The sequence below is a fragment of the Sander vitreus genome, chromosome 15 (assembly GCF_031162955.1).
Source record: "Sander vitreus isolate 19-12246 chromosome 15, sanVit1, whole genome shotgun sequence".
NCBI lineage: Eukaryota > Metazoa > Chordata > Actinopteri > Perciformes > Percidae > Sander > Sander vitreus.
The window spans coordinates 3457535-3484199 of NC_135869.1; the positions used below are offsets into that span (position 1 = coordinate 3457535).

Genomic DNA, 26665 nt, shown 5'->3' on the forward strand with positions numbered 1-26665 from the left:
AGACAGGTGCGTCGGAGGGGGACAAGCAGGACAAAAGTTGCAAAGAAAACTCCCGCACACTGTCTAACTTGCAAAAAATATATAAAGTTTAACAGTGGGCAACGTTTCGGTGCTAGACCATCTTCAGGCAAATGGTGTTACATCCTGAGAAGCCATCTTTTGTAGGAGGTGACTGTTTTTGGGCACCAATCACCAACTTCCACATGAAATCAGGCATAAATGCATAACATTAATATACATATCATTTACTGGGGACTCTTGTGTTTATTGTGATATTTGTCCTCTATTTATCTGTTAATGGATAAGGTACCAGCAGGTTTTGGAACTATGCCTTAACATGAATGCTCTACATCATTTTTTGTGTGGATTCATGTTACAGAAATCAACATCCATCTACTATAGAATGCTCTGGTATGATATATATATATAGTTGTATTGAAGTTTAAGCTCTAGCTATAGTAATGGATAGGTCAGTGTCTTAGTACCAAAACGTTGCCTTCTATTAAACTTTATATATTTTTTGCAAGTTAGACAGTTTACAAAGGTCTTACATTTTTTTCTTGACCTTTCGTAGGTATTAAATGAATATTTAGTGTGGGTAACGTTTAAAAGAAGATGATTTTGTATTTTTAGTTTCATAGCATAAGAGCTCTAAATGTGTGACAGACATTTTATTCATTTTATGTTAGAGTACAAACACACCGCACAAAAAGGTTTTATTAAATGTAGGTTATTTACTTGGTAAATACTTCTTTTCTTGGGCTTAAAATCCACAGTGATTTTCCAATATGTGGCCCTAAAGTTGGCATTACATTTCATCCTAGGTGGTGTTATAAAGGTCTTAAAAAGTCTTGGAGAACCCTGGTGGTACCCTGGAAAGGAGCTAGTAACTAAGTACATTTACTCCAGTACTATACTTAATTACTGTACTTAAGTACAAATGTTGAGGTACATATACTTTACTTGAGTCTTCTCTTTTCATGCCACTTTCTACTTCTACTCCACTACATTTCAGAGAGAAATATTGTACTTTTTACTCCGCTACATTAACCTGACAGCTTTAGTTACTAGTTACTTTACACATTAAGATCGTTGCACTCAAAACACATGTAGTTTATAAAGTCCAGCTGGAATGATACGACCATTAAACACACAACTGTTTGGATCGTTTCCAGTTTCTAAAATGGGAGGATTTTTCTCCACTGAGTACTTTTTACTTTTAATACTTTAACTTTTCCGGAGACTTACATACTTTTACTTAAGTAACATTTTCAATGCAGGACTTTTACCTGTAACAGAGTATTTTTTACAGTGTGGTATTAGTACTTTTACTGAAGTAAAGGATCTTATTTTATATATATATAGATATATAATCATTCGCCCCTGACAATAATCAGTCGGGGGGGGGGGCATTTTTTATCAGAATACAGCATAGAAAATCTGCTTAGAAATATAAGAAATATTGGATAGGATAGAACAACACAATGTAACACATTAATTATTAATTTCACTTGTTTTCATTTGAAACTATTGCAAATCCAAATCCAATACACATTTTCTATAGGCTCAGTCTGCCACTTTAAAAAAACAATGAATGTGCTGGTCCCATGGTATCAGAATTTTGGATAGCTACCATGGAAACATTAATTGGTCATGTGACAATGGCTGGGAAGATTGTCAGAACAGGCAGCCAAGTGACAGTACTCTGATCCAATGGAAATCACAATTATCACATTTTTTACTTATGAAGAGCGTTGTATGGAACCATCCAGGTTATTTTTTTTTGGCAATTTGGTTGAAAGAAACCCAAATGTCTGATATAGAAACTTTGAAAACAACAGGAGGGTTAATTGCATTGACGTACTGGCCCATTTAATGCACTGAAGTAACCCAAAGGTACCGCTAGAGGTCGCACAGCATCCACAGCTGGGAGTTTGATGTCACTGTATCTAAGGAAATAAAATGAATGATCTAGCCTTTTATATCAAGTTCAGACAGTAGGATCGTCACTGATGAGCAGTCCTGTCTTTGTGTTAACAAACTGGTTGAAGCTGACAGTGTTCAATTCAACCTTTATTTACCCAGGTAAGCCGATTGAGAACAAATTCTCATCTGCATGGGCGACCTGGCCAAGACAAAGCGTAAGAGACAACATAGTTACACAGTAAATACGCAAAACAGAAACATACAAAATACAGTAAAGAATCTACAAAAATACAGATCAAATCAAGAGTCGATATACAGTTTGTGCCCGGTGGTGTCGGTGTGGTAGGCCTACGGCAGTAACACAATCGGCTACTAACAGGCCTACAGTAGTCCAAGTAAAACACTGAATGTAGTAGGCTACAGATATGGAATGGTGCAAAAGAGCATTAAACAAACATGACAGCATATATACACCCTCCTTGTTAAAGTTTCCTCCATTCAGAGTAGGACCTAATCGTGCTTTGTGGCCTTTTAAACTCATGTTTTCAAAGTTTTGTATACAGGCTTTCAGAAATGTGGGACGTCGAAATAAGCGCCGAAAACAGCGGCAAAACACTGGAAGAAAACGTCAGAAAAATGGACAAAAAACATTGAAAAAAGCGGTAAAAATGTTGAAGAGAGTGACCATAACGCTGAAAAAAAAAAAAACAGCGAACCAACAAAAACGAAATAAATAAAAAAATAAAAAACAAACTTTGAAAAAAGCAACATGATCGACGGGAAAATAACATCTGCATGCTTGATTTCCCAAGACCGAGTCTCGCTGATATGACACGGACTACATTTGTTTTTATTTTTGCTTCACAGGCTATAATATTGTGTCATTCTCGTACGATATCTTGGATAGGCTACGCTGTCTCTCTCTGTCAGTGGGTGCGCTCTCGGTGCGCTCTGCGTCGTCACTGAAGTTGCCTGATCCGCTGCTGCCACACGAGCGGGGAGCTCCAAACACTCACCCTCTCCAATAGAACCAACAACAAAAAAAAAAAGAAGAAAAAGAAGAAGAAACTGCTTTTCGGTACGGATTTCACAGCTGAAATGTCTTCAGGATGGATAGATACGAAGATAGATGCATGACGGACGCGGGTAAAAACAGAGAAATGTTGCATGGACACCAAACCGGGAAGCGAAGGAGGACGATGCTGTGAGTCCTGGGAGGTTTCCAAACCCATCTCGGAGCTTCGCTGGGCACACACACGCACACACACACACACACACACACACACACACACACACACACACACACACACACACACACACACACACACACACACACGGGGACAAGAAGAACCGAAGCAAAAAAAAAAAAGGGGGGTGGGGGGGATGTTCAAAGTTAGACCGTGTCGTCTACAAGTGCGAGACCCGCAACAGCTGCAGCAAATGAGCATGAATTGAACGAAGAATGCATGCCGTTTGGGATATATCTGTGATTCTGCAAACATATATCATCTGCACGTCATCAGGTAAGGTGCCTAGAAGGAACGTTATGGTCATTAAAAAAAACAAAAAAAACAATAGCGCGCGCACACACACACACACACACACACACACACACACACACACACACACACACACACAGCCTATATATATAGCAGAATATCAGAAAATTAAATTCGGATATGGAATAAAATGAATGAAAATATATATTATGTATCCTAATTGTTGTAGGGACGTTTGGAATCAGGTATTTGGGATAATTGGCTGAATTTAGTCCTCGTTTACTTTAAAATCGCCATAATTACAGACCCACCTGCCTAGGCAAACTGTCGCCAATCACTTCTCTTGTTAAAATGCAGTGCGTGTGGCTCCTAGTATTTACAGTAACCTATAACAGGCTTGTTTGCACAGACAGACATATACAGTACAGTACCGTACTGTACTGTACCACAGCAGTCACTGGTGAGACCCAAAACCATTAACATGACTGAATTCGTGCCTCAATAGTCACACATCATAACTCAGCACTCTAATCCGTAGCCTCTCGTGCAAGCTGGTGCAAAAAAAAAAAAAGAAATGCAGGTTTTAACAGGATTAATCACTAATAAAATCAGAGAAAGTGAAGAGTTAAAATATGACTGAAAAGCAAATTTCGAATTGGTCAAAAGGTAACATTTATTACTCATGCCTCATGCCTGAAGAGACGCATTTCACCACATTGTATCATCAAACATTTTCAAGTTCAAAACAGCTACTCAAAATCATTTTCTGATTCTTTTTTTTCCATGCAACAAAGTGACAAATAGCATGTGTGAAATGTGATGTTGGAGCAATCATTTCTAAAAAAAAAACGGGCTGCTTTTTGAATATGAACGGCTCGATAAAAAGGCATGTCTAGTGTTTAGAAGTGAAGAAAAGAGGTGCAGTATTACTCACAGGAAGATGTTAGAGGAAGCAATAACATTTTTTTGTAAAAGTTGTCTAAATTGACTGTAACTGGAAAGGCAACTGCTGTCTACGCTAATGGGGGGGGGGGCAGGAACATGAAGAGACAGAGGCTGAAAAATAAATATAAATATAAAATCAAGTAGTTTCTGTTAACCTGGAACATTTCAGCACGTGTCAAGTGTGTAAAACTTGTAAAATAGTCAACTAGTACAGCAAAAAAATCCAGAAAACAAAAGATGCAGTGTCTGAGCTGTTCTTCACAGTTTATAATCACACACACACACACACACACACACACACACACACACACACACACACACACACACACACACACTAATGAATGTCACTATCAGGATGTCTAAGAGCTCATACAGTAGCCTTTGCTCGTGTCAGTGAGGCAACCATCACAATGGGATGAGTCAAAGCTTCAGAAGCTGCCAGCCCCAGTTTTTTAACCAAACTGTCTGATCATTTTTATATCAATATGTAGATATAAGACACTCAATATGATCTCTTTATAACTTACCCGCCACACTTAGCCTATGGGAAACTGACTCGATGATGTGGAAGTAGAACAGTGACAATATTCTGGCATCGAAAAATAAAATGTGGCATTAAAAAAGGAAACACTGGCACTGAAAAAAGTTCCACTGAATAATAAAATACAGGCTTTAAAACCATTTTTGCATTGTGATATGTTTTTATAATGACAGTCTTCTGTTTTTTTTTCTTCATGTCACTCTTTTGTTTTAGTTTCAGTTGATCTTTCCCGCTTTTTCCCGTTTCGGCCGGAGGGGAGGGCTGAGGAGAGCATGATTTACATATTTAAAAAAAACAAAAAAAACAATGCAAAAATATCAAATTAATTATTTTTCTGATCACATGAAAAGAAGTGAAGGACCTGACATACCGGTGTCAGGACAAAAACTTACTCATGAATATCAGCAGGACTAAAGGGATGATAGTGGACTTTGGGAAGAAGCAGGGAAGAAACTACGCCCCCCTCAATATAAACGGGTCCTCGGTAGAGAGGGTGGACAGCTTTGAGTACTTTGGTGTCTACATCACAGAGGGTCTGACTTGGGCGCTGCATACTGACTTATATGTGAGAAAGGCAAGGCAGAGACCGTATCACCTCAGACGCCTGAAAAAATTCCGGGTATCCCCTAAAATACTGATTTGTGATTTCTACTCCTGCGTCATCGAGAGCGTTCTGACGGGGAACATTACTGCCTGGTACAGAAACGGCACTGAACAGGACAACAAGGCCCTGCAGAGGGTGGTTGGTTCTGCTGGACATACAATAAGCGGTGCCCTACTCTGCCTGAAAGATATTTACACCAGGAGCTTCAAGAAGCGTTTTTAGGGGTACCAAATATATTACTTTTATATATATATATGTGTATGTGCATATGTATATATATAGAGTGTATGTATGTATGTATGTATATGTATGTATGTATATAGAGTGTATGTATGTATGTATGTATGTATGTATATAGAGTGTATGTATGTCTATATATGTGTGTGTGTGTGTGTATATATATATATATATATATATATAATGTATATATGTATGCATGTATATGTATGTATGTATATGTATGTATGTGTATATATGTATATACATACATACATCCATAATCCATGTGTACACACCGTGTGTATATATATATATATATATATATATATATATATATATATATGATATGCTTGAAATAATAACAAAAATATATAGTCCAACCAATAATCACTTATATAATTACAATTTGGCATATCTAAACTAAATTCAATAAATACGCCTTACGTCATACGCCTTAAGACCTTAGCTAATATTAGCGATTAATTGCGGGTAAACAAAAAAAACTTATTCTTAACGATTATGTAAAAAAATGGACAATTAGACAATTATGTAAAAATTGTTACAGGTCTATTCTCAGTATGTTTCTAGCTAACCTTTTCTTTTATCCGCCTCTTCTTATTCCTTCCCTTTGCAGTTCAATGGAAGCTTCAATCACAAAGCGCATTATCACACCACCAAAGGGACCTGTGAAGAAAGAAAAGAAAAAAAGAAACATGTTTAATTTAAGAACCGTTTCCTCTTTCTCTCTGTCTTTGTCCCTGCAGCTCAGCCGATTACATCCAAGCTCGATGCAGGTTGGTGGGCGTATAAGGACGTCGTCCAGGGCACCTTTGTTCCAGGTAATAAATATACCATCTCCCACCTCATACACAACATGGTGCATTAGCCAACACATCGTAAAACATTTGTCAATGCTATGGAAGGTATGGCCAACGAGAGTTGTACTCCCAATTATGGAAGTGTCATATCAAAATCATGTCAGTGAATCCTGGTGAGGGTACCCGCGGGGGTCTTTTGAAATTTAATATTCGAAAAATAAGGCCTTAAAAGTCTTAAAATTCTTTAGAAAGTCTTACATTTCGTTCACAAAGGTCTTACATTTGTATTGTCCTTTCATAGGATTAAATAACTCCTTAATTGTTTCGTCGCGAAGCATGTTTGTATTGAATGCTACAATAAAATGTTATATTAAATGTAAGTACTTGGTAAATAATTCTTGTTATAGCCAGTCCCTCCAGAAAAACGCGATTATGCGATCGCATAATTCAATGCATAATCAGCCAAAGTCTGCATATTTATGCGGGGGGGGGGGCGCATCTTTTCAAATACGCCGCACTTTCGCCACATAAATTGCCGATTTCCGCACAAAATATGCGGGGCTTGCATGATTTCATAATCCCCGCATTTTCGTTGCAAAAAAGTCTCATATATCTTAGCAGAAAGTTGAAAAATGTTGCGTTTACTTCACACAAGAGCAGCCATTTTCCCCTGTTGCCATGGGAACGTTATGAAGTGACGTAATTACGCGACGTGAACATCAACGAAAAGCTGCAAACCCCGCGATGAAGCCACGACGGAACCGCAGTTTTTGCAAGTTCCCGCAATTTCATCGCATAGAATTGCATAAATATCCCTCATATTCCATCGCATTTTTTAAGAAAATGTGCCGCATAATCAAGGATTTTTGCCCGCAACAATCACAAAAAAACTCCGCATTTTTCTGGAAGGACTGTATAGCCTAAAATCCTTTCTGATATTCCATTATGTCCTATATACTTTTACCAGTATGGACAGGAAGTTGGTATTACATTTCATTATAAATGGTATTAAAGTGGCCATATTATGCTCATTTTCAGGTTCATAATTGTATTTTAGAGGTTGTACCAGAATAGGTTTACATGGTTTAATTTTTAAAAAACACCATATTTTTGTTGTACTGCACATTGCTGCAGCTCCTCTTTTCACCCTGTGTTCAGGTCTCTGTTTTAGCTACAGAGTGAGACCTCTCACTGCTGTAACATCTTTGTTGGCAGTCGCACATGCTCAGTAGCTAGGTAAGATCACATCATCTAGCTAGCTGTTTGTTTCTACAGCTTCAGTAGTACAAGGCAGGATTAGCCGGGAGACTTCTTCTAAACGAGGGCACACAAATTTGCGTGGGATACCTGCAGAATAGGGACATGTAAGTAGTTCTTTAGTAGATTATGGTGAACTAGTGTGTGTTGTAGCAGTGTTTTGCCATTCAGAACGAGCTAGCATGCTAGCGCGAGCATGGCATGCTACAGTTAGCCATCTCGTTTTGGCTAGTGACGTAAAAAGCTCTGCCGAACAGCTCACCTGGAGACTGAAGGCAGGCTACATTCAGAAACCCGTATCTCACTCAGAACAGCATGGATGTTTTTTTTTTCCCAAGAGACACAAAATAGCACCCCAAATCCCAGAAAAGTGATTTTTTCATAATATGGGCACTTTAAGAAGGTCTTAAAAAGTCTTAACTTTAACTCATGGAAACCTGGGGGTACCATGCTGGTTATTTAAAGCTAAACCTGCCCAGAATTAGTGCTAATAAAAAAAGTCTCGCCACAGATACTTGATTTTTGTATTGCAAAAAGCAGTATCTTAAGGATCTCTAAAAATGAGAAAAGAAAAAAATGTTCAATGACTTATGCCCAGTGCTAACGCTCTGTACCAATGCAGGAAGCGGTGTGGAGCAGAAAGTCAGGGTGGATCAGGGGGATGGGTGGGTAGACTCCAAACCAAACAACTATATCGGCCGTTTAATCCCAACCCTCTTATACGATCCACAGGAGTGTTTTATAAATTAGGCCCCTAGCAGGTGGCAGGAAATACGACCTTAAAACTGAACCAGAGGATGTAATAATCACGGTATCAAACATGCCGTTAATGTTGTGAAACACTTGTTGTTTGGTTACGTTTAGATCCAAAAATGTCTTGGTTATGTTTAGGAAGTACACTGATTAGTTTAGAAAAAGATTGTGCTTTGGGTTAAAATCAGACTTCACTTTGGGTTACGCACATGACACAGAATGTGTCTTGGCTCTGTTTTTTCCGTAAATAAAAAAAAACCCTATAATACCCCTATTTTCTATTATTTTTTTAAACAGGACTCAAACCCCGTTCTCATGCGGTGAAAGTGCTGTTAGTTTGACCCATCCACCACCCCAACCAACTTCCTTGTATGGAAATATGCATCGTCATTGCTGCTTGAAAAAACGACTTATGTGGCCGTTTTTTTCGGGGGAGGGGAGTGACAGTCTCATAGACTGCAGGCCGGAGTTCATGTCCTGTGACAATCCAGTTAATGTTACCCTTCCCATATTGTATATGACATGCACAGATTGTGGAAAGATTTCATTTTAAAAAATGAACGTGATCCAGGGTTTTGCAAACAGTTTTTCTAATCATAGAGTTTGCACCAAGGGGAATAGATCGCATGGTGTGTTAGTGAGATAGAGATGATGTAGAGTGAATGAGGGCAATTCCATACACTTCTACACTTCTATTGTCGTACGCAATTAATTAACTTCAGCCAAGGTAGTGATGTTGCTGCGACACTGCGACTGATCTCCCTCTCTGTGGCTTTGCATGTACAAAATAAGGGATTATTTATAATAACTTTGAAATTAACTGTTTAATTTTGGAGTTATACTTTCATGCTAGAGCAAGTGTCATGCTTTTTAAATGGCGTGTTTCCCGTTTTAGAACGAGACTGAAATATTTCCAATTGAATGAAGACGTGTGTGTGTGTGTGTGTGTGCAGGGTGTGACAGGCCTTCTGGGATATTTGAGACATCACATCAGTGAGTGTAGCTTTTTCTCAGTCTATTCTCACACTACACCTTTCTCCCCGCCTTGTGTTAGTGCTGTGCAAGCATGGAAGAAATCAACGAAATAAAAGAAATTAGGGACTAAATTTAGCACAAAAAAACTAGGATGGTATTCAAAACTCGGGTCACTGTCAACTTGTGATACGTTTTCTGTGATCACCTTTGCAGCCCCTTGAGGCACACATGCCATTTGCTGAGATAAGAGGGACAAAGCTGTGGGTGCTTTCAAAAGGAAAATGTTGAGAGATGGGCGTTTGCTAGCCTCAGTGAAGAAGAAACAGAAATCACTATTCCCTCTTCAGTGATATTGCTGCAGGATGACCCAACTGAGTTTGCAGGGAAGGACTGAGCACAAATGAAGCAACTTCAGAGCTACTTTATCGTATACACTGAGGAGCTCAGAATGATAGATACAAAGAGAGAGGAAGGAGTCTGGCTGTGCTAACGTGGTTTGCCTATGAGCTATTATTTGGCACTGTAAAATATGGAACTAAATATAACACAAGATACAGTATGCACCACAGATGCCATGGAACAATGGTGAGTCTTTGGCAAGGGGAAGATGGCAACATTCATATCTGGTCCTCTATCTCATTTCTTCATCCAGCAGCATCTGCTGAGACAGGAACACCTTCAGGAATTGGTCGGGGTCAGGTCCACCTGGTTGCTCCGGTCGACCCCGTAAACCCCTCTTCCAACTCCCAATCTCATCCACCATAATTGGATTGACATTTATACAACAGCAAATGTGAGACAATCATTTAAAGCTGGGGATATATTAGTCCATTTCTGGACTGCCTGAGCCACTGTGTGGGAGTCCCAGGTGGTTCCACAGAAAAGCTCAGGGGAGCTGCTGAGCGCTGCTCTGTAACAGAGGTGGGTGGTTAACCAGACATACATTACTGTAAAGTCTTGTAAAACTGAAAAATACTGTTACAGGGCCAAACTAACTTGGGCTCGTATAACAAAGAAACACAGCTACTAAAGGCTAACCTAGCTCGTAACATTAATGGTATTGGTCCCCTCTCCCTGTGTGTTGCGTTTATAGTGAAAATGAGACTAAGCTGGCCTGGATGAGTGTATTTTTTCATACCTATGAGGGGTTGTGCTGTGTTAAACTGACTCACCCAGCCGCTGTTTCAGTTCATGTCTGAATGTGGTTGCTGGCATCGGTCTTTCCTGCTGTCTGGAGGCTGCAACTCCGTGTGCGCGCCGCCGCGTGCGCTCCGCGCGTGCCCTGCCCTCTCTAGCGTCCTCTCCTTCGTTGTCGTTGTCACCGGCATTAATAGGCGTTTACATCTGCATGATAGCAAATATTCTCTATATATGCAGAGCGCACTGCCTCAATTGTATGAAACGGTACACACTTCCTGTCTCCTAAATGGCCGTGGCCTCGTTTAAAAGTGTAGTGAATGTTGGGTGGATGAATGAAAAGTTAATATTTTCTTTTGCTAACATTAGATATTTACACACCTAAAAGCCATATATAGCATTACGGAAATTTGTTCTGTTTGGGCGTTTGTGAACGTTAGTTAAAGTTGGTTTATCCGTGTTGCCAGATCGCGCCAGAGTTTGTTGCCGAAACAGAAACGGGTCTCGAACGAAGTTGATTTTCTCCTGATGTGTCTGTCTAAAAAATGCCATGTTAGAGTCAGAGTGTTCTGGAGATATGTGGCTTGTGAAGAATGGGTCCAATATTTACTTTTGGTGACAATGGGGCGAAAGAATCGGTCATAATCGGTTCATGTTCACTTCTCCCATTGGAATCAATACACTCAGGACCTGCCGCTAGTCTCCTACAGAGGCGTGGTGGTGGGGAAACCCACGTGACACTGATACAGGAAATGAATCTGGATTGGGGCTTCTCGGTTCTAAACCGTCTCTGATGACAATTACCCTGCATATCCTATGTTCCTCTAGACCACTGGTTGTGTGCATCCTCAAAACAAAGAATCATGCAAAAACACCACTTTCAATTTTGTGTTTACCAGATATGTGCGTATAACTTTCTTGGAAATAAGTCATACAGTATGAACAAGCATAAAATATGACTAATCGGCTTAAGAAATCTTAGTCGACTAATGCCTACCATACACTAGTAGACTGAAAAGACTTCTAGTCTAATACCATCTCACATCTAAAGAGTATCTGTCATAATATGTTAAGACTGGAGATCTTGCAGGGTCACAATTTGCAAGTCTACAATTAGATTTATTTTGAAAACTACCGCTACTGCTAGCTGGTAACTTAAGGGAAAGTTTGGCGATTTTGTTGTTATGCCATAAAAGCAGATGAATGGTGCCAGTACCCGGAGGTCTGGATGACTCTCTTCAGAAGGGTTGAAAATCGGCAACTTTCCTTTATTTTATTTCTTTTACTGTTGAGCATAGCACAGAGCCATAGCAACCATAAACAACACGGGCTCTAGCCGCTTGCTGCTTCCTGTTTGTTGTTGGGGGGACGCGTACCCATTGGTTGTTGACAATGTGTATTTTTTTCTTTTCAAAAGAATTTTTTGTGGCATTTTTAGGCCTTTATTTTTGACAGGACAGCTTAGACTTGAAAGGAAGGACTCAGGAAGGAACAGAAAACTCAGATTGGACAGATAGTCTAGCTAGCTGTCTGGATTTACCCTGCAGAGATCTGAGGAGCAGTTAACCATAGTCCTCACAAATCCACCGGAGTTTACAATTCCAACGCAAAGAAAGCGGAAAGAAACGGACATCGGCGAAAAGACATGCATCCGGTGGAATTTCCTGCGGCACCGGAGCAATCCCGGAAGTGGAACGTCGAGGATATAGCCCACCTTACACCAAACGATTGAGACGACGGGAGCGCTCCCTAACTCTAGCAAGACTCTCATGATTTCATTCCGATATTCGAAATTAGTCTGCAGTGGAATCACTTGAAAAGTCACTTTGGTGTAAGATCGGTATAAGACCAAAACAACAATTAATCGACCAAGAGGGGGCAGCCCTAGTCATTTCTCCTCCAGGCTCCGTCTTTCTTTGCATCAGGCAATCAGGCAGTGAGGGGAGCCAGGTTCATTCTTTGGTTTTTACAGTTATGTTTATTTGATCTCATCTGTGTCTGGTTGTCTCCCTTTCTCCTTTTATCCTCTCCCTCCCCTTGTCTTTATTCTCTCTCATCTCCTCTGGCCTTTCAGCTCTTCCCCCCCCCGTTCCTCCTGTTTCCCTGACTGTTTTTGGCTGGTCCACTTTTCCTTTAGCCTTTTCTCTCTTTTCCTCCAGCGTCTCCTTCCTCATCCTCATCACCGTCCCCAATCACCCATCCTTCTCTCTCCCTCTCTTTGTTTCATTTCTCTTCCCCCGGCCCTATTCCCTCCAGTCCACTCTTCCTTCTAGCCTGAAAGGCCTGGGGATGTTTTCATCACTCATTTGGAATTTGGTCACGACTCGACTGTGCAGATGGCTCTGACGGGACTGCTTCGTCTGAGTTTCACTTGGATATGTGAAAAACATAGACGGTCGGAGGTTAGATTGTGTTGGCCACGCTAACCTAATACCCTAATATGTCACTGTACCAGAACACCTTGTGTCCTCGCTTCCGGCTTATCACAAGCCAATTTCAGAAGGGAAAGCGACACAACAAAGGAACCGAACCAGAAACAGCTAATACCAGTCGGAGAAGCAAGACAATGGATCATTTAATTAATTTAAATCAAAATCAAAACTGGAAAAAAAAAGGTGACAATAACAACATTGTTACAACAAATGATGCAACCCCTAAAGTAATACATTTGGTAGCAGAGGAGTTGAATGTTGTTTCTTACTGTCAGCTCTAATGTATGTAGCCCGTCTACCCTCTATATGTATGTACATGGAGCCCTGAGTTCTTTAACCTAAATAACTTCTGTATGGTAAAGGTTAGGGTCGCTCTAGAAACCTTCTACCCCCCCGGATAGAACAAAATATTCTCCAACGGGTCTCGAACAAAGTCAATTTTCTCCTGATGTGTCCGTCTAAAAAATGCCATGTTGGAGTCAGAGTGTTCTGGAGATATGTGGCTTGTAAAGAATGGGTCCAATATTTACTTTTGGTGACAATGGGGCGAAAGAATCGGTCATAATCTGTGCTCACGTTCACTTCTCCCATTGGAATCAATACACTCGGGACCTGCCGCTAGTCTCCTACAGAGGCGTGGTGGTGGGGAAACCCACGTGACACTGATACAGGAAATTAATCTGGATTTGGGTTTCTCGGTTCTAAATCGAGAGGCGTGGGCTGAGCTGAGAGCAGAGGGCTTTATGTTCAGGCTTGGTATCGTTCAAAAATTTCCGATACCGGTACAGATACCAATACTGACTCTGAGGAGATTTACTCCTTAGGTATTGAAATTGGGTATTGAATGAAGAGGCAATTTTCGAACTCATGATATGGATATGATGGTTATCTTTGAATTCTTTAAACTATCACCATTTTGTCCATTGCAAACAGCAAAGATGCTTTAAATTTAGACATGTTTTTGGCTTTAAACTGGCAAGACTGGATTCTTTATTCCCTTTAAAAGTTTGAGTTTCTTGGCTTCCTCGGTGCACCAGACTGAGTAAACTGTCAAACTGCCGATCTCTTCTCTGGAGTTTTCTCCAGCACGCAAGTTAGCAAGGCAGCAAAGTGCTCCTTTTGTGAAGGTGCCAACCTCGAGACAGATGTCGAGGTAGAACAAATATATATTAACTTTAGTTTCAGACCGTGCCGTGCGTGAGAGCAGATAGAGTACCTTTAAATAATAATTAAACTTTTCTTTCAAGTAGAACTTTTCCAACCATCTCTTTTTGGCTCCTTCTCACATTGTTTAGGTTTTCCAAATCAGAATCAAGACAGACGCAAATGCAAATGAGGTATAGTGAGATCTTGAATATGTTATAGCTAGTCTCGCATAGCCAGACCTTCTTCCACAGCGCTGCGGAGGAGGGCCTGGCTAGTCCACACAGCATTCCGGGATGGGAGAGAAACATGCTCTGGTTTATTGGCATTTAACCCTTGTGTTGTCCTACTGTCGACCATGCAACTTTTTGTTTTTCTGGGTCAGAAATTCAAACTTTTATTTTAAACGTTTTGGGCTCCTTCCCGATGTTTTTGTCACTTTTCCCAACGTTTTTGGTCACTTTTTCCGATGTTTTTGTCAAATGTTTTCATGTGTTTTTTTGGACTTTTGTTGTTTTTACCCATGTTTTCTTAAGCGTTTTCCAACGTTTTTGTCACGTTTTTCAACGTTCTTTTATAAATGTTTCTTCAAATGCTATAAAATTGAACAAAACACCCAAATTCAATGAAAGTAGTGAACTGATCATTTATGTTAGGGACCGTTCGGTATTTATGGAATGGACCACCGGTGGAAAATAGGGGAGGGTCATGTCTTTTTTATTCTTTGCTGAGGGGAGGGTCATCCAACATTTTTCAGTCCGGGGGGGGGGCATTTCAAAGTGGCTTGTTTGGTGCATATTTTTCCATGTAGCTCTTAGTCTCGGCCCTCCTTCGGTACCAGATGGGTCTGTCTGACCCATGAGTTTGCTGGGGGGCAGGGAGCACTGCCCCCTGGTGGCTGAAACAGGTAATTGCATTGTTTAAAAAATGAGTGGAATAATTACGTCTGACATGATACAAAACACACAAAACAACTAAATGGTGGTAGGTAATACATCTGATTTCATATACTGCTTTAGTAATAAGTATTTCCTGGCTGACGATGGCAGCAGCAGGACGTAAAAAAACGAAAATGACTGTTAGTAGTCTGGACATCTTACCGTGCCAAGGTTGCAATAAAGGTTTCCTAAATGCCACATTTGATGTCAGCTTACTAATTGAGTGCGGGTTTTGTGTAGATTTGGACTTTTATACATTTATTCCACTTTGTTTAAACGCCGAAGTGGATGAAGCCTAGTGACGAGTCCATAGCAACCAGTTTGTGTGTTGAATGTTACCCAGAGTGCCTTGCTGAATGGGCTCAATATTTTATTGTTTTATTTCAAGTGAATACTAGTTTACTAGAGGAGTAACTTAGTATTTGAAGTAATGCAGTAATGCAGGAAGTGTGCATTTAGTTTCCATGCTTCTTGTGTCTCCACAACAATGTTAGTGAGTAAATCTACTGAAATGGCCACCACACCATAACAGAGGAGTGGGATGTGTAAGATGAGAATGCAGAGGTTGGCCGTTGAATGAGTTTTTGTGTCTGCCTGGCCATGAGAGTTAGGAACAGAAAAGAGGAAAGAAGAAGAGGGAGAGGACAAAGCAGAAAAAAGTGAGAAGAGTGGATTTGGTGATAAAGAGAGAAGAAAAGTGAGAGCTCCTGGGAGCTGCCCTTTACTGCTGATCTGATCTTTACACTATAGCTCTATAGCTCTGTGTGTGTTTGTGTGTGTGTGTGTGTGTGTGTGTGTGTGTGTGTGTGTGTGTGTGTGTGTGTGTGTGTGTGTGTGTGAGAGAAAGATGGGGTTATAAAATAGCGGATGAGGTGGAGGAGAGCGCTGGGGATTGGGCCAGTCTACCATTCAGCTCTCTCCAGCAGCTACAGCCAGAAGATGATTAGAGAAAATGTAAACTCAGTTACTATACACGCAACATAGTCTCACTCCCATCGCGTCAAAAAGCAATGCTTGGTCAGGTGCCTTTGGCGTTTGTTATTGACGCAAAAAGTCACCTTTAGCGTCATGTTCCGACACGCTTGGTCGGGACGCTTGGTGTCACTTGTTGACGCTCTTGGTCGGGACCTGTGGCATCATAGTCTATATCCACGACCTTCCACTTCCGGGATTGCTTAGTTGCTGCCGGAAATTCCGCCAGATTTCACTCTTTAGCCCGGATGTCACTCTTTTCCTTCCGCTTTCTTTGTGTTGGCATTCTAAACTCCAGTGGATTTCTGAGGACTATGGTTAACTGCTCCTCAGATCTCTGCAGGGTAAATCCAGACAGCTAGCTAGACCTCCGTGTCCTCCTTGGCTACTAGCAACTGTATGGAGGAGGGGTGGGGGGGTGCGTGCGCGATTACGGAAGGCTTGTGTCATGTGGATGCAACAACAGTGGTGTTGTCATTACCTAGAATTCCTCACGGGGGAGACAGAAACTACACACTATAGCTTTTAAACCACCTTTGAATGTACACATGTTCCACAAAAACAAGTTCCTTCCCGAGGCTATTTTGCAGTGGCCAACGCCGCCCAAGACGATTGTGATTGGTTTAAAGAAATGCCAATAAACCATCCTGGAATGCTGTGTGGACTAGCCAGACCCTCCTCCTGGAGGAAGGTCTGGCAATGCGAGACTAGTGGCGTCACTATTTCACGCTCTCGCGACTCGCGTCTAGCCCTTTGGCGTCGTATTTGGACGCGCTTGGTCGGGACATATGTTTAACTGACATGCGGCACAAGAACGGGACAGTTAGGTTTAGGAAAGGATTGTGGGTGGGGTTACAAAATCTATGTTTCAGTGACATGTGGGACACCCGCAGGAGTACATTTCTTTACTTCTCATCCTTGGTTACATAAGTCTGTCTGTCTGTTTTACTGTTAGTTTTTATGTATTCGTGTGACTGTTTGCTTTAGTTGTCAGCTTTTAACCATCTAGGTTGCCACCTCAGTCTGAATCGTTCGTCTTTATGCATGTACTGTACGTGGCTGCTGGTCCATGTTTGCTTTACTGATAGTTGTTATGCATCTGTGACAGCCTGTTTGTCTGCTTCAATTGTTAGTTAGTATGTCTATTTTATAGTGTGTTACCATGTGTGTCATTTCTAAAAGCCTAATCCAGGACAAGGACTGCAAATTAGCTTACGGCTAGAAGTCCCTAGGGGTGGGGGAAAAATCCACACAGCCTAGTATCGCCATACTGTGTCAAAGAGTAAACCTTTATGTGCGCCTTAATCTAAGTTAAACCCTAATTTGGGTTGAGGCTGACATTTTGTTTAGCTGTTGTTTTCGGGGTGTTCGGGTGTGTTCTAAGATGGAAGAAGTGAATGTTGAATGTGAATGTGTCTGCCCTGTCTCCCGTCTGCCCCTGTTAGAGAGGATGCTGGGGAAATGGAGAATAGCTTATTTGAGAGACAGAAAAAGAAAAAGAAGAAAGAAAGAAAGACTATTGTACGTGAACGTCACATCTCTTGGTGTTAGTGTTGTGTGTGTGTTATTTGTGTATCGTGAAGGAGGGGACTTGTGACTGTAAAGGATGTAATATCACTGCTGTTATAAGTTCCTTGCTGTGTGTGTGTGTGTGTGTGTGTGTTTTGGGTGTATAATATCACAGCTCAGGGTTGTTATTTGGGAGCTGCAGAGTAAGTAGGGCACCAAGTTAGTGATCAGAGGAGGCTCTGCCTTGCTCTCTTGCTCCCTCTTTTTTCACACACACACACACACACACACACACACACACACACACACACACACACACACACACACACACACACACACATACCCTGCTATTATCCCTGTATTGTCTCTCTTTGTCATGCAGTTTCCCTATTTCTGTCTATCTCCGTCTCACTCTTCTTAATATTGCTCTCTGTCAGGGCCTCACTCGCACAGGCGCACACACACACACACACACACACACACACGCACGCACGCACCCATGCCTGCACGTACACACACACATGCACTCGAGAGCTCACAGGGCCACAGGAGAGAGAGGAAAGAGGAAGAAAGAGGAAGAAATGGAGAGAAGTAGCTAGATCAGGAAGAGGAGGGAACGACACTTCTCCCATGCAGCAGAGGAGATGTAAGCAAATTGACATTGGCCTAAAGGAGGGATAGAGGGACAATGAGACACTACTAGAGAGAGGGTCAGAGAGAGAAAAAAGACACAAGAGATAGCATTAGATAAGAGAGAAGGCTCACAGCAGCCGAGAGAAAGAGAGAGGAGAATGAAGTTATGACACTCCATCTCAATAATCTCCAGATATCATTACACATGCACATTATCCATGCCTGACGGCCTCCCGCTGCATTTCTTGCAATTACTCACAGCGGTAACGACATCACAGCTAATGCTGGCGGTGATTATGACAGCGCTGCTATTTGTTCTTATTTAACAGGGCGGCCGTGGGCTGCTGTAAAGGGTGGCCACGTGCTGCCTGAGATGACATGTTAAAACATCCCAATGATTTCATTAGCCTCAAATGTAGCAGAGCTGAGAGGGGGGGCTCGCCAGGTACAAACTGTTGCCGACTGTAGAAAGAGAGGACGCCGGCGTTTAGCTGCAGCTGTGATCTACAGCCCCTTACTGTAAATGAGCAGGTTGATCTGTGGATTAAACCTGGTAACTTTATTCATTTCAGTAACTTAAAGGTCATAGTCTTAATGTATTTATTAGGGCTGTCAATCGATTAAAAATACTTAATTGCGATTAATCACATGATTGTTCATAGTTAACTATTTTTTTTTAATCTGTTCTAAATGTACTTTAAGGGTGCTTTCACACATGAAGCATAGCGTAAGCTCTGGGAAGTCACAGAGTTATTATTATCATTATAATTTTCATCTCAGCTCATAGTTGACAGTCCCTAAGCCAACACACCAGCTGATGGCTGAGCTGATTCCCTCCTAAGCATATGATTTGATTTCCAAATAGAGCGCTCAAGTGGTAATTGAGACTCAACGTACTCAGTTCACATCGACAGTACATGCAAATAACTTTAGTTTTGTGGAGAGAACCATCTGGAAGGCCTTTGAAACTCAATTTGCCGTTCAAAAGACCCCCTGAATAAGTCGCTAAATTTGTCGCTAGTCGTTTTTATAAATGAAGTTGCTAAGAGGGTCTGAAAAGTCCCTAAATATAGCGAAAAAGTCGCCCCGTTGGCAACACTTTCTCTAGAAAGTAATTCCATTTATAGTCAGGTTCACTATATATTTTTTGGGGATTTGCTAAACTATACATTTTTGGAAAGTTTATTGTATAAGGAGTCAGAAAATATTGAATTTTTTAAAAATGGCCACCGTAAAACTTTAATTTGTAAAATCTCGGCTTATGAATAAGCTGGAATGTTGATTTTAACTTCTAAACCCATATTTCAGGGTCAGAGAATCCAATGGTGTCAGTTACAAAGTGACAAGACTTTACCAGATTAACCCATAGATGCATAAGTGGGTCAAAAATGACCTGGTGTGGTTGTTTTCTTGCAATATCATTGTAATGAAAAGTTGCTCGCATTTAATATTCCATGTTCCTCAAAAACCATGTTTTTTATCATCCCATTGAAATACATCCACAATATGGGTAAAAAAATTACACATCACAAGCAGTTAGTCAGATACCTTGGAGTTCCTTTTATTGAAGAGTTTAAAATTAGCTAATGTAAAACGTGGATGTTCTGGGACTATCGACATGCACATTTAGACCACAGTATGATTAAGCAACCTTTTTAATTAGACAGTTTTTATACATCATCATCATAATCATCATCGCTTTCATACATCACGGCTTGGGAATCGTCATCGTTCTGGCACTGGTTGCTACACTGACACATGTCAGTACAGGCCAAGTCCTTAACTCTACGGGAGCACCTCCCAGAAGAGCAGTCAGATTCACACTTGCATTGAACCAACTCAAGGATGGCCTTTGGGGCTGGGAGGACCTCTGTGGTCACTGGTTTGAGCATGCCATCCAAGTGTTTGAAGTATCCGTTTTGCAGAGGATCCATCTGTGGATCCTGCAGAGCAATGGCTGCCTGTGCCCATACTCTTGATTGGACTCTCAAGATGTGCTGCTTCAGACCTCCAAGTGTTGGAGGGAGCTTGTCACTTTCTGCCCTACGTTTGCAGAAGAGATGCCATCGCAGTTGAGGAATTGCCTTGATGTTGATCCTCTTGGGTGAGAAAGCTGCACATATAAAGGATTCCAGGGCTGACAGCATTCCTTCTGTCACATCTGCTTCATCCAAAAGCATTTGCAGAGCTTTGACAATATCTTCATCTGCTTTGAGGTAGACCTGCAGCCAGGTTGCCTTGCCTATGCGGGAGAACCTTCCTGTGTTGTCAGCCCCAGTGAATGCATGGAAGGCTGGCAAAGCCTTTGCTCTTTCTTTACCTAGAGCTCGCCACAGTGGTTCAATCTGCACAACACCAGAGGCCATAGAAATGGATGTGTTCTTCAACATGAGATCATAGTTTGCTGTGACTAGCACTAAAACATCTGTATCTGTTGAGAAAAACACCAACTGTGCATCATGTGGGTTTCGCTGTGAAGCCAGCACAGCCTGGTGGATCAGCAGTGTGTCTGCTTCTTCATGGTTGTTTTCTTCAAAGACAAGGTCTTTGTTGCTCCTAGTGAGCCCAGAAGCAGATGTGATGATCAGCTTGGAGGATCCCTTGTTGTACTCCAGAGTTTTGGCAGCAAGATATTCAGTCAGATCACTCTAAGTCTTGTCATGGGAGAGGAACCTGCTCATTGGGATGTGTTTGATGTTGGTGTCATCTCTGACTTGATACTGTATAGAAGCTTTTCCTTGTCTTCAGAGAATCTGCCCTTTATGTGTCAAACACGAGGATGATTTCATCATAATCTTGTGTTAGTTGCATCAGTCTGTCACTGAAGCAGCCACTCAGATCCTTGACTGTCAATACAGTCGCTGTTTTTTTGCTCAGCTTCTGCACAAGCACCATACCGTCCATCAGTGCTATCTTCTGACTTGGCTGATCAGTAGATTTGAGGTCTGTGAGTCCTGTATCCATTGCATCTTGGTGAGTAGAACTTCCAACTTGAGGCGGCTGATGGTCTTCATGGGGCATGTCTTCTTTTGTCAGCTTCTCAAGTAGATGGATTAACTTGGACTTGGCATGGCAGAATTGTTCCATCAGGCGCGAACAGTGCCCTTGGTGTCAGAGTGAATTGATAGTTTCCTATGGCCTCTTTCTGGTTGATGTCTCGGTTTGACCTGGCAAGTACCAGTAATGTTAGCGACCTGTTAGCAGCAGTCATAAATGTATATGTTGTTGAAATATATAATATAATATAAACAATATAATATGTTGGTAAACATGTACCAGATGCTCTGTAAAACAGTGTTCTTGAGGGATGACACAGCGGATATAATATGTTGTGTGTTCCACAACAACTATCCCAGTATATCAGAAGTCTGAGGAGCAAAAGTCATATATGACCAGTGTTGGGGAAGTTACTTTTAAAAAGTAGTGTTTGCTCGTTACTCGTTACTTCTTAAAAAACTAATCCGTTACTTTACTTAGTTGCCTCCTATGGAAAATAACTTTTTACTTTACTCGTTACTTTTACGTTACCGTTAAAAGCAGGGGTCTCTGGCAGAGACTGAAGTTAATTATACAAGAACTATCTTTGACCATAAAGCCAATCTATGGTTTATCAGTGAAGTGTCTGAACTCCACTGCAGACTGGATTCTCTCCTCACAGAGTGATGGCTGATTCATTATGAATGAGTCCAGCGCGGGTTGAATGCACATCAGCAGGTCAACGGCATTACACCGTGTTAGTGTATACTATGTAATGTTTGTATTGACTTGTACCGGTCGCGCAGCCATGATGGTCCGTGCATTGTCTTAGACACATGCAGCCTCTTTTCTGGAAATCCTTGTGTGTCCGTGCGACCGACACAAGTCCACAGCGGTCCGCTGCGTGTATGTATGAGGCCGTCTCCACCACATCCATCTGTGAGGTTGTCAGTTTTGTGTCTGCCTGGCCTGCCTTGCCATGATTACTCTGCTACCAGCCTCTGTCACGTCCCGTGTGGAGCTTGTGAGCGCGCAGCTGAGAAGGCAGTGTCGCTATCAAATCTCTCCCTGGGAAAAGTAACGTTGCGCGGAAATGAAAAAGGAACTACATTTCGTTACCAAATTTTCAGTAGTAGCGCGTTACACTACTTTTTACCCGAAAAAGTAGTTACGTTACTGTAACGCGTTACACCCAACACTGTATATGACACACACTATACAGTAATATTAGCTAGCTTAGTTAGCTGTAGTCATATATATATATAAATATGTTGTTGAAATGTATAACATATTTTCTGAGGTGAATGAAGATAATACTTACTATACATGTGTAGCGCAACTTTTTACCCGAAAAAGTAGTTACGTTACTGTAAGGCGTTACTTTGTATCTTTGTAAAGTACAAAGATATTGCAAGAAAACAACCACACGGGGTCATTGTTTACCTACTCATGCATCGAAGGGTTAACATGGTAAAGTGTAACTAGCACCATTGGATTCCTTGACCCTTACAGTGTAGAGTTAGCAGTAAAATAATTAACATTCCAGTTTATTCAGAAGTCGAGATATTACAATTTAAAATTTTACGGCGGCCATTTTTTAAACTTCAATATGGCCGCTCCGCCATATAGACATCTGAGCAAATGCAAACATTGATTTTCTGACTCCTTATACAATAACCTTTCCACAAATGTATAGTTTAGCAAATCCCCAAAAAAATTCCCACAAAGCTTAAACTCTGAATATAATGAACCTGACTATTAACTCGGAAGCAGAAGTGTTCCATTTACAAGTCAGATTTTCATTGTTTTCATTAGCTCTATCCAGGTTAGCCATTGTTAGCAATACCAGTTTATAACGCATTACGCTGTATTTTTGTGCATACAAACAGCGTAACATGTCCACAGATAGAAGATGGACAACACTGTGTGTACGACAGATTTAGTGAGACAAATAAGACAGAAGTGGTAATAACTATGTTACTACAGCTTTCACAGCTGTTGATGCACGGGGCAGCCATGTTGGATTTTTAGCTTGGGGTACTCGGTGGTTGCCCGAGTTCTGAGCTTGGAAATCTGAGGTCAGGGGGCGTGTTTCCTACTTTGACCTCGGAAAATCCGACTTCCGAGTACTTGTTTAAAAGTTAAGTCAGGTGATATTTAGTATTTTCTTTACTGTCACTAAGTGCATGTCCATACACCACGACTCCCTCAGATTTATCTTGTGAGCCCTTTGATTGATAAATCATTATAAACAAACTGATCATGTAATAATAATATATTTTTCCACTGGTGTAATCACACAAACCGCACAAGAACCCTCTTGGAAGTGATCCGAGACAGGCTACATTTACACTACTACTACTCTCATTTTTAAGCAGCGTTTTGAGACAAAAATGATCCCCGTCCACAAAAGAGTTTTAGCTCCAGTAGCAGAACTAATCTCTGTTCATATTAACACGTGTGACAACGCATATCCATTGGCAGACACTGGGCGTGTGTGTGCAGCGAACTCTGCGTTTGAAAATCATGGATGTTACAAAATACAGAAAATACTTTGGAGAAAGAACAACAATGGTGAAAGGTAAGACTTTATTTGGTTGGACGTGGCGGAATTGTTACTGAAAGGTATGTAAGCGTACCTAAGCGATAAGACTGACCAAAGGTCTCTGTATGTGCCCATCTAGAGTACAAAGCAACCCTGGAATTTTAAAACCAAAACAGTGTTTGCAAATGTCTCCGTTTTAGGGGACTCGGAAACACCGGAGTAGTGTGGACGTGAGGCGAAAACGTAGCGAAAGATATTCGTTTAACGTAGTAGTGTAGAAGTAGCCTTAGTGCAGTAGTTCAGTCCTCGCCAGGGTTTGATTGATGGTCTTCACACTGGCCCAAACAACCCAAGCCAAACAGGTTAGGTGTGAAAGCAACCTAAGATAAATAATCTTAGAAGAATATGTAGTTAAAGTCATGCTGTTTGTTCTTTTGCTTCTTAGTGTCTATTCTCAATTTGTTCACTTGGGAAAACAAAAAGACAACAAAAAATGATGAGAAATTTGCCCAGGATCAGCCACATGTGGGAATCATATCAGTCCCAGGGAGCTGAAGAAGGAGCGATGGTCCATCCAGCGGCGTATCATCCCTCCTCTTAAGATGGCCCTTAAGGTGCTGTCTCAAAGAAAGACTCCCATTGCTAATTTCACATGCTGAGGGAACGTCGAGCCAGCCAGCCACCAGGGGCACACGTAGGAGAACAGAATTTGAATCGTGCTCTGACACTCGAGTGCAACTCAAAGAACCTTTAAAGTCGAGGTGGTTCAGCTGCTGCAGATGTCTGATGGCTGCTGCTGCATACTGTGCAGTGGTTGGGAGCTCGTGGTCCCCCTCACTTTTTAAAGCCTATTTTTGTCCCACCACACTTTTTCCAGGTTCAGTTTTAGTCGCTAAACTCTCTGTAAACAGTATTTTTATTTTCCAGCCACCATCTAACTATAAGTCGAGGAATATCTGTATGTCTGTGTGTGCGTGTGTGTCTGTTGGCTTTCAAATATCTCATGAACCGGCATTTTTTTTTGTTGCCAACTCTAGATCAAATCAAAAACAAAAGCTAGACACTATATCGTATTAAGTTGCTGTGAGATTCTAAGCAGACGGCAGACACGTAACGTCATCTCGGATTTGGAGCTGACTGGGCAAAAAGAGCTGTCTTCTCTCCGTCTCACTCAGACTCACCCTGGGTCTGGATGTTTAAGTGTGCTGCTAACTTATAACACTAATAACATTACCATCAGCAAAATACCTCCGCTTATCAAATCCATACTCCAACGTTAACCGTCAAGCCACTAAGCCTGTTTTCGATAACGTTAACGACGAGACAGCACTGCCGTCATTAACACCTGACTGGCGATATCAACATGCAATATTGTTGATGAAAAAGACAACACTAAAAGTTAAAACAAAAACTCTGCCCCCTGCCAACAGAACAGATACTGTTACAGATACTTTTTATCAATACAGCCCCCCCCCCCATCTAACGACAAAGGAAGGAATCTCTGTGTGTCCGTCTGTCTGTCATTCAAATATCTCAAGAACCGTTCATCTGGTCTATTTCACACTTGGCGGGTGTATTGCTGGGTACCCGGTGACCTGCAGTGTTGAATTTGGTGCAGTTTGGAAACGTTCAATATTAATAATCTGTGAATAAAACTAAGCGAACAGCTGTGCAGAAGCGGATTTATGGCTCTGCAGACTGAGTCAAGCGTGCTGTAATACCTCCGCTCAGTGTATTTCACCATGTGTGTTTCTGACCACGGACGCTGTAATATCTAACGTTACAACCAAACTCTTCTTCATTTCCCTGGAGTCAATGAGCACAAGCGGATGAGCGGCTTGGAATTTGCTGCAGATTTTTAGGTCTAGGCAAGCTGGTCTCTTTCATTTTTTCCAAAAGTAGATTGAAGGAGTTGAGGGAAGGTTGTAGATACTTTGACTGAGCCACTATGTAATCTAGGATATGAGAGTCTTATTTTATTGAATTTTATTATTCTTTTTTTTGTTGTTGTCTGTAACTGGTATGGTGTATGTCTAAAACTCTATTAGATGTGCTGCTGCTGTTTCTGCCAAGACTCTCTTTTATAAAGGAGATTTGGTAATCTCAATCAGGCTTAACCAGGAAGGTTAAATATATATAATATATACAGCGCTGCTCATAAGTATTCATACCCATGCTAAAGTTGACTAAAAAGAGGAATAAAAAAAATCATCTTTTGGAAATTGATCTTAATGCCTTAATTAAAAAAATGAGAAAAAATCCAACCTTTTAAGGACACCAATTAAATTAAAATAACCCCACATCATCACATCCCCTTCACCATACCTAGAGATTGGCATGGTTTTATTTCAGTTAGCCTAATAGCTGGTTTGATTTGCATTGATATGGATCTTATCTCAGTTAGCTATTAGGCTAACTGAGATAAAACCATGCCAATCTCTAGGTATGGTGAAGGGGATGTGATGATGTGGGGGGGCTATTTTAATTCCAAAGACCAAGGGAACTTTATCAGGATCATAGTATCCTGGATCCATGAAATAACTGGCCTTTCAAAATATAAATCTTCCTTCCTCTATGGGAATTTAACATAGGGGTATGTATAATTATGGCCCCTGTATTTTAAGGAAGAACATTTATTTATTTACAATACATTATTCATTCACAAAGAAAATTGGTGTCCTTAAAAGGTCGGATTTTTCCTCATTTCTTTAATTAAGGCATCAATTTCCAAAAGATGATTTTTTTATTCCTCTTTTTAGTCAACTTTAGCATGGGTATGAATACTTATATATATACACAATACACAATGACTGTTTCAAATGTCTGTTTTGTACAGTACTTTC

General features: G+C 41.1%; 1 protein-coding gene across 1 annotated transcript in view; it reads left to right on the forward strand.

The window, feature by feature from the left end:
* The first annotated feature begins 3326 nt into the window (after positions 1-3326).
* LOC144529957 (carbonic anhydrase-related protein 10-like) overlaps positions 3327-26665 on the forward strand; it is a 117113-nt gene continuing 93774 nt past the window's right edge. Inside the window, exons 1-2 of the mRNA XM_078269324.1 lie at positions 3327-3449; positions 6499-6573. Of these exons, the coding sequence (XP_078125450.1) occupies positions 3389-3449; positions 6499-6573 (136 nt within the window). The 5' untranslated portion in view covers positions 3327-3388. The remainder of the gene's footprint in view (positions 3450-6498; positions 6574-26665) is intronic.